This window comes from Trichomycterus rosablanca, chromosome 8 (genome assembly GCF_030014385.1).
Source record: "Trichomycterus rosablanca isolate fTriRos1 chromosome 8, fTriRos1.hap1, whole genome shotgun sequence".
Taxonomy (NCBI): domain Eukaryota; kingdom Metazoa; phylum Chordata; class Actinopteri; order Siluriformes; family Trichomycteridae; genus Trichomycterus; species Trichomycterus rosablanca.
This window is the reverse complement of record NC_085995.1, coordinates 4,044,101-4,061,152: the sequence shown is the minus strand read 5'-3', so window position 1 is coordinate 4,061,152 and position 17,052 is coordinate 4,044,101. Positions and strand designations below refer to the sequence as shown.

The 17,052-nt window shown below is 38.3% G+C and overlaps 1 protein-coding gene across 1 annotated transcript; it reads left to right on the top strand.

The window, feature by feature from the left end:
* Positions 1–5,177: 5,177 nt before the first annotated feature.
* On the top strand, positions 5,178–9,221 carry hmgn6 (high mobility group nucleosome binding domain 6). The gene is made up of 6 exons (XM_062999716.1): positions 5,178–5,306; positions 6,517–6,549; positions 6,672–6,701; positions 6,825–6,872; positions 7,977–8,099; positions 8,399–9,221. The coding sequence occupies exons 1-6, from the start codon at positions 5,292–5,294 to the stop codon at positions 8,441–8,443; spliced, it is 294 nt and encodes a 97-aa protein (XP_062855786.1). The 5' UTR covers positions 5,178–5,291; the 3' UTR covers positions 8,444–9,221.
* The last annotated feature ends 7,831 nt before the right edge of the window (positions 9,222–17,052 follow it).

Below are 17,052 nucleotides of genomic sequence, written 5' to 3'. Positions count from 1 at the left end.
CTTCTCACCCTACTTATGCATTTTCCCATCTCTTTTTTTATTGTTCTTACGCATTCTCATCCCCTTCCTACCCACCAATCCTGCCCTCTTATTACCCTTTATACACCTTTCAACCCTTTCCCTGACCATCCGGGCCCGTTTTACCTTGGCTGCCTTACTCCCAAACTTTTCTTTACTCTCTCACCCACTTATGTTTTCTCCTATCTCTCCTTTTACCGTTTTTTTGCATTCTCATCCCCCTCCTACCCACCAATCCTGCCCTCTTAATACCCTTTCTACTTATTCCCTCACCATTCAGACCCCTTTTACACTGACTGCTTTACTCCCACACTTTTCCCTACTTTCTCACCCTATTTTACCCAACTTACACCTTCTCCCATATACATCAAATGTTTATTGGCATGACTTTATATAAGAAATACTTCCAATCATGGTCATTCTGACCTTCATGTGGCTATTAAAGAGTCAATATGTTTGCCTGATGTTAGCCATGGAAAACATCAGGTAACTCTGTGGTATTTTAGTTGGCTGGATAACTCTAAAATATAGCAGCAGTTTATAGAGCCAGTGGTTTCACATAATAAACAGATGGCCTTAGATTCTTGTGCATTCTCATACCCTTCCTACCCACCAATCCTGCCCTCTTATTACCCTTTCTACACCTTTCTACTTATTCCCTCACCATCCAGACCCCTTTTACACTGACTGCTTTACTCCCACATTTTTCCCTGCTTTCTCACCCTATTTTACTCTACTTATACATTCTCTCATATATAGTAAATGGTTATTGGCATGACTTTATGCAATAAATACTTCCAATCATGGTAATTCTGACCTTCATGTGGCTATTAAAGAGTCAATATGTTTGCCTGATGTTAGCCATGAAAAACATCAGGTAACGCCTTGGTATTTTAGTTGGCTGCATAACGTGCAATAATCATTATGTGTAATAATCACTATGTGAACTTTTCGGCATGTGCAATACTCATAGCTGTAATAAGCACTGTGTGCTTTCAGCCACTTTTTCAGCATGTGAATATTAATATATGTAACTACTGATGTACCTATTTCAGTCCTATTTCACATATTTTATAAATGCTCTCTGCTTTAAATCTGCTGTGTTTTAGGATGAACCCAATGCATGTAATCTCGTTCTTCTATACACCTTGGTGGACAGTGAAATGACAATAAAGTTAATCTTGAAAATATAGCAGCAGATTATGGACCCAATAGTTTCACCTAATGGACAAATGACCTTGTATTTTCCTCAAGAATCTTGTGGTAGAGAGGAGAAGTTGTCCAGGTCCTAACAGCAAAGCACCCCTCACCATCATCTATGGCATAGTGTTCTTCCAAATAACCCTTTAAGGTAAAAGCAGAATGTTTTTTGGTGGGATGGGGGTTATATAGGTGTTAGATAACTGTTTCTTAAATAAATTTTTTTTTTTAAATATTTTTATCTGGTGTGTTTCTTTAAAGACGATAAAAACACCCTTGGTCAAAGCTCATGCTGTGTTGATTTTTTAAGGTTCAAGAATTCTTCATAAGAAACTAAATAATAAACTAAAAACTAAATAAGAACTCAAATATGACATTTTCATGAGAATGTTAATGAATGAGAATGTTGAGACTGAATTTGCTGAATTTACAGCTTGGGGAAAAGACAAAGAAGTAAAAGAAGAATATTAACTGCGCCATACATTTTGTACGTCTCACCTTTTATTGAACTCCTAACAAAGTACTGTATTAAACCAAACTTTTGTTAGACAACATGTACTGATGTGTGTTTTGTGAGAGAAAGAGGGTGTATAGCGCCACCTACAGGCTCCAGCAGCTCCTACACTTCACTGAGTGGCTCAGCTCTGTGAATGTGGTTAAATAAAAACACCGGCATGAAGACACCGGCTGAGCAGGGCGCCATTTTGGAGTTAAATATAAACCTCTCGGAAGCCCTGCTGTCGAAACTGTGCATTTTTATTTAAATATCTGTTGAGTACAAAATAGAAACAAGGAAATAATTCAATTAGACTTTACTTATTATTATATAGAAAGACAGAAACCAATTCAATACATAATTCGATACATTTAGCTTCAACAATCAATTGGAGGGTATAAGAAGGGCTGGGAATCGATTCGTAAAGCGAGTCGATTCTTTGAATCTAGGGATTTACAAGTTAGAGTCGACTCAAACGATGGGAAGTTCAGTCCATAAAGTGTTCAAGTTTAAAAATTAACAAACATTAATACTACATTAATACTACAAAAACACTAAATACAAGACACTGCTGCCACACAAAACACTGGGCACAAGACAGAAGAAACAATAACTCCAAACACCAGTTCATTACAGGGCAATACACATTCACTCACTTACACCTAGGGGGTATTTCAAGCAGACAAACCACCTGTATTTTGGGAGGCAATCCACAGGCAGACATTCAGAATTTCTTACTGACAGTGAGCACAGATAACTATCGAATCCATGACCAATATTAGATCAATATGACAACCTGACAACCTGTAGCTGCACCGGTCTAATGAACTAATGGCCACGCTTCGTACAGATGTTTTTTGAAGATTTATTACTCTCTCTCTCTCTTTCTTTAGCAAACACTGTGAAAACTACAATAAATAAAATACTTAAAAGGTCTACATGCATTTGTCAGTCCTTTAAAGTCTCTTAAATTAGCGTCCATTGATACGCTTTCTCAACATGTTAGTTAGCATAACCAAATGTGAGAAAATCAAATAAAGTTGCTTACAAGGTACATCATTGTCCATGTAAAGACACAATCACAGAATTAAGTACAAAAACAACAATAAATGAAGTACAATTACCATGTGCGCCTCTTAGACCATGTGCAGAATCGGGTTAGTTTGGAGCCATGTGTCTTTCCTCTGCACCCTTGTTGGTTTTGACCCACAATGCCACGGTTATGAACTCTGTAGCTGCATACATTTTATTCAAAACAATGATGCTTGCCTACAAAGTCAACAAAGTCTACATTAAAGCACTAATCAAAAATCGTTCTGTACATTTTACCATTAAAGGCTTAAGACTGGCTAATCTTGATCCACCCCTTAGGACTCAAGAAAGACCAGCATCAAGTTTCTTCTCTGTATTAGTAACCAGGTGTTTAAATGAACTTACTATTTATGTTTAAACAGCTGAGCCTCTTGCAATCTTCATCTTGCAAAAGATGAGTAATTACAACCTCTGTAGTGGGTACGTAAATGGAAACTAACCCCACACTTATTAATGTCTCCTTACTAAGGGAAACACTTGGATAAGAGTTTCTGCTCAATGCTGTAAATATAGAAATCTAAAACTAAATGAATGAATTTTTTAGTTTTTCTTTATTGATTTAAAAAAGCCAGGGGAAGTTTGTTCAGAGAATAGTCTTAATGCCTGTCTCCCTCGAGCTCTGGAGGAGGATTAAGACGAGCAAGACTTGTGGCGCGAAGTTGTGGTCTAGACAAAGTCCCAAAAAAATTCTGTAAAGTTCACCTCTCCACAGTGATGTAAAATATGAATACTAAATTACTGAAATTAATTAGTTAGGATAATTGCTGCTAAATTAAGAAGGAAAATACATGGAACAAGTTTGGAGGTTAAATAATGTTAGATGGATGGATGGATGGATGGATGGATGGATGGATGGATGGATGGATGGATGGATGGATGGATGGATGGATGGATGGATGGATGGATGGATGGATGGATGGATGGATGGATGGATGGATGGATAGATAGATAGATAGATAGATAGATAGATAGATAGATAGATAGATAGATAGATAGATAGATAGATAGATAGATAGATAGATAGATAGATAGATAGATAGATAGATAGATAGATAGATAGATAGATAGATAGATAGATAGATAGATAGATACTGTAGATTAGACTTTATTAATCCTGAAGGAAATTAAGGCCTTAGTAGCAAGTTACATAAATCAAAAGTAATAATACACACTACAAAGATTCACATTATACAAATAAGAAATTAATTTTGTTTACAAATAAAAAATTAATACATTTTGTTAAAAATTGTTTGCCCTTTTGCCCTCTGGAAGGCACTTCAGGAGCCTCCGGACCAAGACCAGCAGACTGAGGAACAGCTTTTTCCCCAGAGCTGTCTCCATACTGAACTCTGTCCCCCGTTAACTCTGTCATACCTCATTTGTACATATCTCACTTGTTCATAATTTCCATTTATACCGTATACATCTGTTTACTATGTTTTATATATACATTCCTCTATATGTTCATAGCACCTTAATCTGTATCACTTTAATCTGCATAGCACCTTAATCTTAATCTGCACCTTAATCTGTATATTATGTCTTAAGCTATATATCTTGTTTATGGTACATTCAATAATATATTCACCTGTATATCTTGTTCATACCACTGCCCATATCCTGTAAATAATGTATATCGTAGATACCGTTAGATGCTAAACTGCATTTCGTTGCCTTGTACTTGTACATGTGTAATGACAATAAAGTTGAATCTAATCTAATCTAATCTAATAAGTATCTGTATAATCACAACAACACATATGGAGGTGTTATTTCGGTCAACATCGTAAGGCTGGTATAGATTGTAAGTAACAGCTGTAAAGTATAAATTATAAACTACAATTAAGATAAACTGGACAGTTGTTTTTTAGTTTCTCTTTATTAGTTTAGTTCTTTATTAGTTTAGTTCTTCATCTCCATCAATATACAATACAACACACAAATGGAGTTTTGCAAAATGTTTTACTTAAACTATATTATTTATTGATGTTTTGTTAAATTGTTATTTTGTTCATTTTTATTGATTTTCTGTGTGGCAAAGATGCAATAACATCAGTGGGGGGCAATTACTTTTTCGCATGTGTACAATATTGCACAAATCCACAGATTACATAGATTTACTTTATTATATTTAGTTTTAGTTTTGGATCTGAGAAAAGTAATTAACAAAAATGAATCGACTCCAACATGATCAATCTGAGGCGAATTTGATTCAAATTTCTGGAATCAAACGGCGTAAGACAACACCGACTCGGTTCTTTATGGTCTTAGTTGGCGACTCGTCATTCTGAACGCTGATTGGCTGAACGAGCCATCAATCACGTCGTATCTGCTCCCCTCCCCCTCATTGAACCACTGGCTGTAATGTTACTGTGTGTTTACTACTGAGTCTTTACAGGAGAAAGAGAAGAGCACATAAAGCTCTGTCCCAAACAAAAACTCTGCTTTTTAGTTACAGCTGAAAGACCTCCTGCAGCAATCCAACATGCCCAAGAGAAAGGTATGTCATTTAACATGTTTGTTTTGGTAATATAGCACAAAAATCAGACAAGACTCTGAAATGTCTTATATGTAAAGCTGATTATCTGCACCAGACTTTGAGCTTTCTGTACAATTTCTGTTCCTAAATCCTTTCTAGATACTTTTGGTGCGTTTATGAATTTTATGCATTACAAAACAACTCAGATTTGATGGTATTCGGTGTTGAAGGTGTTGCTCAGTGTGTTGTGCTGCAGCTTTGCTCGGTTTGGTCTCCATGCTGTGTAGCACAGCAGCCATGCTTTTACACCTCCAACTAGTTCAACTGGAAAAAACGAGCAGAAACAAACGCTGATTATATCGAATCTTGGCGCTAGTAAGGGCGAAACTGGCCTCGAAAAAATGCCAGAGGAACTGTAGTTTGTGGTACAGTATCTTGTGTTTGCTTTAATGGCGCCGAAAAAAAACATTGTTATTTTTTCTTCTTTGTTCGTACCGCCAGATGGCTGCAGTTACACTTAACGCTCGGTAGATGGCGCTTCGGTTCTTTCTGCCCCTCCCCCTTTTACCCAGCTTTTCCTTCTGATGATGTAGGATCAACATGGGGGGGTCGGGGGGGCGGGGTGTCTTAGGGACCCTAAGCAGACTGGGGGCCCATGAAGACTTTCAGACATGGAGCCACTTGAGTGTTTTTTGCTTGTCACTTCAGTGGTTCTGTTGATGCTCTGCACACTTTTGTATACAACTTATCTTAAAACCTTAAAAAAGCATTCAGTTACAATCTCATGCATATGCAGACTTAAGTAAACACACTCTAAAATAATAATAGCTCAGTAAAATAGAATATTAAATGTGCCACAACTTATGCACATGCATGTATGTTATATTCAGCAAATAAGCAATAATCGTGCTTATTAAATATGCAAGCATTTGTTCCCTGTAAAACAACTACAAGCAAAAAGTTGATGCAACCACTATTCGTCTCCAGACTGGTGCCACACACAAACTTTTACAACATAACCAACTTTGTGCTAAAGTTAGCTAAAACTAGCTATTGTGTTTACAGTCTATCATTTCTATAATTAAAGGACAAGTGGATATTTGCATTGGAAGTAATACAGACTAAGAACAACAAAACAGTAATGTAAAACCATGTAATTTATAAATAGATGTTTTAGGAGCAAGGAAAAGTCTTTTTTATTGATTATTAACTTATTTTTTTTCTCTTACAGCAACACAGTGCTGAGGGTGATGCAAAAGAGGAAGTAATTATTCCTTTTTGCTTCTCATTTGTCTAATTTACACTCAAATCTTATGTACATTTTAAACGCATTATTTCTGTTTTCATATAACATTTATATTTGTATTTTCTTGTTTTTCCCCCCAGCCTCAGAGGAGATCTGCACGGTTATCTGCAGTAAGTGATTTCTATGTGATGTTTTGTTACTTTTGAATATAATCTAGATGTATGTTGCTATGGATGTATTAAATCTATGTAGATTTTTTTGTTTTTTTATATTAAATGATGTTTGATTTACAGAGACCGGCTCCTCCCAAACCTGAACCCAAGCCAAAAAAGACAGCGAAGGTAAATACACACGCATATAAAATATAAATATTCACTCATTTATTTTCTCTAACCACTTTAGCCTGGTCAGACACCATTCAGAAACACTGGATGCAAGGCAGGGCAGATGCCAGTCCATCACAGGGCGACATGCTTACTCACAAGCACCTGAGGATAGTTTAGTGCAGCAGTTACTGACTGTAGCCCACCTTTTTGTACACCATTAATCAATTGACCAGATTTTTATTTGGGTGGTGGTCCATTCTCAGCCCTGCCATGACAATGTCAATCCTGAGAAGAAAACAGTGCTAAAATATAACCCAACAGTGTCCTGTGATCAAAAAGTGTCCACTGATAAAAGACTAGAGGAATATTAACACACATTGTGCATAAATAAAGGAAATAGCTCTAGTGTCTAACTGAATTGCATGATGTGCTATTATTTTTCCAGTCAGGGTTCAGTATGTGAAAAACATTAGTTATATAAGTTTAACTTACTGTAAACAAAAGGCAGCCATGTCGAACCCAAACATCTTACAATTGTTACTAATTACAACTGGCAGTTCATTATCAGCGGAAAATGGCAAAGGTGGGGTTTGAACCGACAAACTTCTGATTGCTAGTGCAGTACTTCAAGCCCCAAGCAACCACTACCTTTGTACAGTTTTAAATATACGTTTTTGCCATTGATACTAGTAAATTCATAATGGGTTGCTAATAATGAGAGACGTTTCCCTGCAGTTTTACTCTTCTTTATTCTGCTGTTAAACTGTAGAGATGCATATTTGAAATAACTCGTCATGTAAAACACATTATTCTGGCTATTCTAAAAACAGACCCTGGGTTCTTAACCCCATGACCTGCAACATGCATGTATGTGCACTGGCCACAAGACTGGTCTGGCTCCCTGTTCAGCCTGTTGTGGCTCAATTGATTGAAATGTTGGTATCGACTAATAGTAGATAAATGTTATAGCATCAATATAGCAAGCAAACGTACCAGGGCTTACTTTGGTCATTAAGACGCTTTTCAGTCAACAGTTCTTTTATCCTAATATCCTAAATTATGTAACCACATCATTTAAAGTGATCTGTTAACATTCTTTTCTCTGTGAACATCCAACAGAAAGATAAAGCTGTAAAAGACAAGAAGGAGGAGAAAAAGAGCAAAGGAAAGGGCAAGGAGTCCACAGATGCTGAAGCTAACGAGGAGAACCACTCGGAAAACGGAGAGGCTAAGAGCAATGCGGTAGGTTACACAGTACTAGCTTAGTGATAGCTAAGTGATAGCTTAGTGATTTTTTTTTATCTAAAAAGGTAAACAGTCAGATTTACCGATTTAAAGTCTCAGTGGCAACATTACCCCACCAGGAACTTAATGGGAATGTTTGTTTACAAATTTTATGGAGTGTGTTTGTCAGAATTTGTGCCTGTTGAGCATAAAAGAGCATTTGTGAGCCTGGGGACACTGTTGAACGAAAAGATTTCGGGTAGCTGTAGCCTTTATATCCAATCTAATCATTTGTTTGGGTGTTTTCCCCTCTTTAGGTGGATGATGCTTCTGCAGACAAGGAGGGGGCCAAATCTGAGTAGCACCATTTCTTTTCACCAGCCCCTATATTTCCTGTCCAGCTCTCCCTTGTACCTTGTCCCTTCAGAAGCGCTCCAGTCTCACATGGTCGACTTGCCCAAAACACCCCCCTTCCGTGTTGGTACGGAGAATATTTTTATCAGTGATTTTATAAGTATCAGTACAGATTTTTAGCACAAACTGAAGCTGAGCAGAGCAGCTCGCACATCTGCAGCATCAAATTTGTCGAATCTGTAAGCTCAACAATGAACACAGTGGTTTTTTTTAATGCAGTTTCTTCAGTGTTTCTAGTTTGTTGGTTTAGTTTGAGCAGAACTGCTTCTAGTTTTAAATGCTTTTTTTTTTGTCCTGTTTTGTTTTTATTTTCACACCGCGTTCATGTTCTCCTTGTATCTGAACTATTATTCCCGTATAGTAACGTGAGTTTTCTCCTTTTTTACCTTCTGTATGTGCAGTGAGTCTCCTCACTTTCTCTTCTACTAGATTTTTTTTCCACTTTAGTGTATTGTTCTTAAGAGGAAAAACATCAAACATTCCAGAGATTACATGGTCTGATTATTTTTTTCAACCTTTCCTGCAGTAAAAAACTATTTTTTTTAAATTGAGAACAAGAAAATGAAGAGCAGGTCATCAAAACCAATGCGATTATGATATTTTCTAAATGTTTTTAGAATGAGGCTATTGAACTAATAGGAGAACTAATATGGAAGTGTGCAGGTGTCCATGTACTTGATCTAATGTTCTGGATGTCTCAATAAAGAAAATCTTGGAATTTCCTCACCACACATTTCTGTGCCTTTTTTTCTTCCAAAAAGGTTAAAGTAACCACTGTGCATAAATGACTTTGTACCCAGTGATTCCATGCATTGCATTATTTAGTTTTCTGTCATGTTGCTACAGTTGTTGGTGCCCAGCTTAGATCATGGTGTCGCCACTAGGGAGCAGCACATTTTCTTAAATGCCTATTATGAATTTCTGTTTGCAATCAAGTCAGGACTGGCACTAGGCCAAAAGGGTGGCACGGTGGCTCATTGATTATACTGTAGATCATATAGATTACCCACATGTACAAAGGCTGCGAACGAATTTGCAGCAGTATTCATTCATGTTTTTCTTAACTGTTTATCCTGGTCAGGGTCGCAGTGTGTCTGGCACAGACCAAATACATCCTGGGCAAGGTGTGGTTCCATCACAGTAGCATTCACTCACTCGTTCATTTACCTAAAAGTAATTTAGAGCTGCCAACCTATCTACTGCATGCTTCGGAGTGTAGGAGGAAACCGGAGTAGCTGTAGGAAATGCACAAGGACACTGAGGGGACAAAAAAGGCAGGGATTTAACCAATGTCCTTAGGACCCATGTTTCTATGCCAACCTTGTCCTGTAATTATTTATTTATTTATTTTGTTGTTGAAGGAATTGAGCAACTCTGTTAATGTGTTTAACAAGTGAAACAAAGAGTCTTAATCAAGGAACAAGGAGCTCAGGTCTGTGTAGGAGGATCGTTAACTTCTCATGTTTAACATGAAAGAGCAAACAAAACCAGCCTGCAGCACACGGTTCAATTTTTTTATTAAAAAGATTTAAACAGTCTTATGTAAAAGTTTGATTTTAATAAAACCTGAAATGTCACATTTAATGTGTTTTATCTTTTCAGTGTGAATTCAGCAAATGAATAAAAATTGTGCTTTGCAGTATTTAAAATTAGTTTCTTCTATATTGTGTATTTACACATTTTCTTCAATTAAATCAACATAAAACTTGATCAGCAGTGCCCAAACATTTGCATAATTGCAATTTCTACAAACTACAAAGACAAATTCAGGTATTTTTTGGGGCCAAGGGTAAAAGACCCAGGTCTGTTTGTCTGCCTCATTCTTCAGAATGCTAAACCAGGACAACACTGATCAATTTAAAAATAAAATGCACAATAATTTGTAGTATAAATGTTTTGTGATGTAAAATTTCAGCTCAGGTTTAAGAGATTTTAAAGGACAGGTCAGTTCGGCTGATACCATCTCTGACTCACCAGGCTGTGGAAGGCTATCTGCGCCACTGCCTCCACAATATTGACCCATGCCAGTGATGCACACCAGCTATTAAAATTCTGGGAACAGGAGTTACTGTGAGGAGTAAAAGAATTCATGTAAAACACTGAGGTGCTCTGTCTGATTTTACTTTCATGTGGTGTATGTACAGTATGTTTGTCCTTTCACTTCTTTTGGTATATGTTCATATGTTGCTGTAAAAAGTATACGACCTTCCCTTTTAATTAATAGATAGGAATAGTAATTAGAGATTTATTTAAGGTTTTTTCAACAGGTTCATATAATTAAGCATATACAGTAGCTATTTAATCTCTACATTGACAAACATTGGCAGTTTATTTTTGATGTGGCACATTTATTAAAATGCCACCTTTTTTTAAGTCAGTTCACCAGAAATGCTCCTTTGGTCACTTCTTAAACCATCCATTAATAGTAACAGCTGAGGAATGTATAGTATAGCACAAAACATCTTTTCCTGGTGACAAAACTTGCTACCAATTTCCAAACTGACTCCAGAAGCAACATCAACACAGGAACTGTTTATTGCTTTACTGGACACAAGCCCAAGTTAATCACGCAATAACAAGCTTTGTTTAGAGTAGTGTATAGCACAGAACTAATTAATAACTAATTTATGTTCTAAGTCAAAGGTGGCACAAAGGGAGCAATGATTAGTAGTAGTTAGGTTGACAGTCCTCCAAAGAGCCCTGACTTCAAAACCATTATTGAGGTCGGGCACTAATACTGGCCGATGAGATCTGACTCACAGTTAGTGCTCAAATTTGCATGTTGAATGTTGATGAAGCTGAAGGGAATCCCAGCAGTTATGTTCTAATATGTTTAGTAGAGGAAAGACTGAAGTCTAGAATAGCAGTCAGTGGCCCTTGACTCAGTATTCATGTTCATGGGTTTGGAAACACCGTTTTTTCATACATGCACCTGACACATAAGAGCAGACAGAATTATGAATGAATTAAGACTGGACTCTGTAGACTTGCTGATTGGTTGAAATGGTACTATCAAGTGTGTAATTGGCTGAGATCCTCCTGCTGTGCTGCTGAATGGTGAGTCACATACATCCCCATCAGATGTGTGAATCACTGCTGTCCATACCTGCACCTCTTCTCCAAAAGTGTGATTCACTCCAGAGCCCCTCCAGAGAAGCTCAGATACATCAAGGACTCTCATGACTAAATTTGGAAAATGGATTTTGTAAGCTCACTGCAAGGCTGAATTGAATGAACCTGAAGCTCCATCATCCATCAGGTTCATGCATTTATTGTTTACTGTGCTGTGAAAAAGTATTTGTTCTCGCCTTGATTCCCTTTGTTATTGCATTATTGTCAAACTAATCTACAGTATTTCAGTGATTTTTAAATCAGATACGCTGCTGCTTTTCAGAGGTTTATTTATTTATTTATTTATTTATTTATTTATTAGGATTTTAACATCATGTTTTGGTTACATTCATGACAGGAGCGGTAGTTACTCATTACACAAGATTCATTCGTTCACAAGTTTAATATCAAACACAGTCATGGACAATTTTGTATCTCCAATTCACCTCACTTGCACATCTTTGGACTGTGGGAGGAAACTGGAGCTCCCAGAGAAAACCCATGCAGACATGGGGAGAACATGCAAACTCCACACAGAAAGGATAAGAAAGGATTGAACCCAGGACCTTCTTGCAGTGAGGCGGCAGTGCTACCCACTGTGCCATCGTGCCACCCCAGGCGAGAAGTTGGACTAGGCAACTCAAACACTTAGAGTGTTAATCCATTTAGATGTGAACTTACTTTTGTATTTTGCATCTCTCAAACAGATTACATTATATTCTTATAATTTTCTGATAAAGAATAACATTTGTCCCTTCAAAAATATCAGGTCCAGGTTCCTTACTATGATGTGCTGTATTTGCTTTTCACTAGAGACAATAATGATCATGTTATTTAAAGCATTTCAATTTTTGGCCTGTCCATAGTACATGATCCCAAAAGGTTTGGGATCATCAAGGTACTTTTTTTGTTAATGTCAGGTAAGCACTGATTTAGTGGTTTTCCATTTGATAGCTTTTTATAAATCCCATCTTTACTGAGTCACTTTCAAATTGAGTCATTTGTCAAGTCGAGTCAAGTCATCTGATCAAGACTAGCTAAAAGTCCAGCAAAATGGTCTCTGAATTGTTTTTCTGGCATCTATTTTCTGGTTTCTTTCTTTATGAGTATCTTGAAGAACTTGTAGCAAGCTGGCTTCTCCTGGGTACCACAAATTTGGATACCTCTTGGTATCTCTGGTTGCCAAACCACAGTGAAAGCTATTACTTCCAGTGTCCTTACGTTTTAAAATGGCTTTGTAAACATTTTTAGGCTGATATATTCCTACAACATTTTATCTAAACTCCTCTTTACTTGGGCCGTGGCACGGTGTGTCTATAGAAACATTCATAGCAATTCAGCAAGATAAATGAGATTTACAAAGTTGTTAAAATCAAGCCTGGCTGCATTCAGTTAGCTTAATTGACTCATCAATACAATAACAGACGGCTTTTGGCACGGCCTCCTAATTCCTCCTTAGAGATTATGATTGACAAAAGCTGGTTACTTGTTTGTGCGCATATACACAGAAATAGTTTGACTGCAATCAATATGTGGAACAGTGGTCTGATTAGAGGAAATGTATCTGGATGATCAGATGTTATCCATAAACTGTTGAAAAACAGCACTCTGTAATTAGATGCTGCTAGAACATGAGTGGCACTGTCCACAGTCAAGCAAGTTTTACAATGCCATAGAATTAGAGGCTACTGTGACCAAAAGTAACATCAGAATTTTATTTCTATGTGTTTAGCAATAACCTTTAGTCGAGCTTTAAGGATTGGAGCAGTGTCTTCTAACCACTTGAGTTCCTGCCATTCTAGAACATTCCTGTCATATCAACCAATGATGGGAACAGTGATGGATCCTATGCAAAGCTATTGAGTGGAATATGTTTGTATTTTTACATCAGTATAATGGGGGGGGGGGGGGGGGGGGGGGGACATTTCAAGCATATCTCTATATTGGGAGACATACGTAGCTGTACAGCTACACATGTACAGTACAATGAAATTCTTTTGCATGTCCCAGCTTGTTTGGAAGCTGGGGTCAAAGTGCAGGGCCAGTCATTGTACGGCACCCCTGGAGCATAGAGGATTAAGGGCCTTGCTCAAGGGCCCAACACTGGCTGCATGGCAGAGCTGGGATTCAAACATTCAGCTTTTTAGTTAATATCTCAAAGCTCAACCCACTAGGCTACCACTATCCCATCAACCACATTTGTAGATCTTATTAAAATACCAAGACTGTGACTACAAAAATATACGATTCTAAGAAGTGTGCGCAGATTGTGACTTCGACTGTAACTTCCAACTGTCAAGGTTGTGGTCTATCCTAAACATTTGCATCAATAGGATGGAAGATTATGGCGTTATTATGTCCACAGTCTGTAGGTGGCAGCATGGTAGAGGTTCTGTAGTTGTAGTTTATACCGGTGGGTGCGCTGCTGGAGGAGGTACAGAGGTGTCCTGTCGGGTTAGTTCAATTGCTCCTGACAGAATGGAGTGAACTCCCTTTTCTAATCAAATGGTGAGACGTCCTCAGTCAGTTCTCTCTAAACTTCATCTTGTTTGAATCCCACACCTAAGTGCTAACCAGATTTTCCACTACACAGCATTCTGGTTTTAGTTCCAGTTCTTGTTTTCTAACACCAACAGTTCCAGCACCTGAAATGTTTTTGGAAGATGGAATAGATGCATTGCTGATTGATGAAGCGTTATGCTAAGTGGTGGGATTTTCCTGGTCAGCTGTAGCCATCCAGCCCTAGGTACCAAAAGTGACCGTTCATTGATTGATTCACTGATTCATTCATTGTCTGTTTTACCACTTTATCCTATTCAGGAACGCCATGGTTCTGATTAATTGGGCGAAAGATAGGAAACACCCCGGACAGGTCGGCAGTCCATCACAGGGCAAACACACACATACACACACACTCACACAGACTGTGAGAGGAAGCTGGATCTCCCAGATGAAACCAATGCAGACACAGGGAGAACATGCAAACTCCACACAGAAAGGACCTGGACGGCTCCACCTGGGAATCAAACCCAGGACCTTCTTGCTGTTACAGTGCAAATTCATCATTCATTATTTTTTTTTATTTATTCAGCTTGATTGATTTCTTCATCCTGATCAAGGTTTCACTGGGACAGAAATATACCCAGGTAGGGACACAAATCTATCACACACCTATTCACTCACCGACTCACGAAAGACCTTTTTATGTTTTAGCATGTCTGTGACCCTGTGCATTAAGCAAAGTCATGGTTAGACAAGTATGATGTTGAGAAACTTCAGTTGCCAGAACAAAACCATCAATTCAACTGTATCAAACACCTTTGAGATGAATTGTAGCGTTATTGTAAGTCAGGCCTTTCAGTCATTTATCACCAGTGCCTCACAAATTCTCTTTTGACTTAAGGGAGGGGACACCATAATCTCTGGGTTTGGAATGAAATATACAGCAAGCTCATGGTTATGTGTCCACATACATTTCTACAGCTGTATGTAAAAATGTAAGAAAGCTGCTGAGGTTTAATAAGGATATTCTCTTTTTTGAACATGCAAATAAGCTGCCAGCACTGTGCAGCGTAGCAGAAACTTGTTGGGATTTATCACCTTTTATCAGTAGTCAATTCTTACAGCTATTAGAAACCTTTAATCTTTCACAGTTGCAGTTGTTTCCACAAAATTAATCCCAGTAGCGGTTATTATGAGCTGTTTAGTGCCTCCAAATAGCATAACTTGTTGGTTAGCACTTTATAGTTATTCATTATCCTGTTAGTTTAATAGATATGACTATAATCATCCAATCCGCTCTGTAATTAATGAATGAAATTTAAGCCAGATCTCAGTGGCCACCCCGTCTGATTGTTGGATGGACTTTAATCACCATGTGAGAGCTGCCGCTAATCACAGTTCACATTTTGAGCTTGTACAAATTATAGCACAGGGATTATTGCACTGTGTTCCTCATTCATTCAATCTTGTTTTTTGTCTTGTACATTCATGTGGGGTTTTTCTATTAAGGAAGGGGTGTTCCTACAATCTCAGAATAATGGCTCATAGATTTTCAGCATCCATCTCAGCAGTCGTGTTCTCAGTTGAGCCCTGTGATGGCCATAACTTTCGCCCAGGGTGCTTTGAGGCTAAACACCTCCAGAAAGCGGCGCCTGAATTAAAGCTAGTCAATTTGAAGCATTATTCCCCCCTGCCTGTGGCGCCCCAGCATGACTGGATTAGCCTGGATGAAGAGTGTTAATATTCCGTTACACTGAACCGACCTCCCTGACGTGTGGTGATGAAACGTCCTGCTGCAGGTGTTATGGATGAGCTGCTGAAATATAAATGATCGTTTTCACCAGGTGGACGACAAACACACAGCTACAGGTCTGAGCATCAGAAAAACAGTCAGAAAATCGTTGTTTGTTTGTTTATTAGGATTTTAACGTCATGTTCTACACTTTGGAGCACCCGGAGGAAACCCACACGGACACGAGGAGAACATGGAAACATATACAGTACATATACATATAAATGGGGACAGTGATAGCTTAATGGTTAAGGTACTGGACTAGTAATCAGAAGATTGCAGGTTCAAGCCTTACTACTGCCAGGTTACTACTGTTGGACCCCTGAGCAAGGCACTTAACCCTCAATTGCTCAAACTGTATTCAGTCAGAATTGTAAGTCTCTTTGGATAAAAGTGTCTGCTAAATGCTGCAAATGTAAATGACATGTCCACTATATGGCCATGTGGACACTTGACCATGAGCTTGTTGGACATCCTTTTCTAAAACCACTCACTCACTGTCTTAACCGCTTATCCAATTAGGGTCGCGGGGGAGTGCTGAAACCTATCCCAGCTTTTCAATGGGTGCAAGGCACACAGTAACACACATGCACATACACACACCTATTCACCTATAGGGCAATTCAGTGTCTTCAATTAACCTGACTGCTTGTTTTTGGACTGTGAGAGGAAACCGGAGCTCCTGGAGGAAACCCACACAGACACGGAGAGAACATGCAAACTCCACACAGAAAGGACCCGGACCACCCTGCCTGGGGATCGAACCCAGGACCTTCTTGCTGTGAAGTGAAAGTGCTATCCACCGAGCCACCATATCCTTTTCTAAAACCATGGATATTAATATGGAGTCAGATTTTTGTTGTTGTTGTTGTATAAAATCAATTATATAAAAGAAATGTTAAGCTTCTGACTTTGGGACAGTTTGGGGAAGGCCCTTTCTTGTTCCTGTTCACAAAGCAGGGACCATGAAGACATGCTTTGACAATCTGAATGGGGAAAACCTCTATTGGCCTGCATGGGCAGAACTAAATATTTTTAAGTGCTTCTATAATGAAAGGAATTTGCTGAACCCACTGCCTTATATTTGAATCCGAACTGACCCTGTGCTGAGCTTAAATGACTCGGTCAGTCATCCATGGATTCTTACTGGCT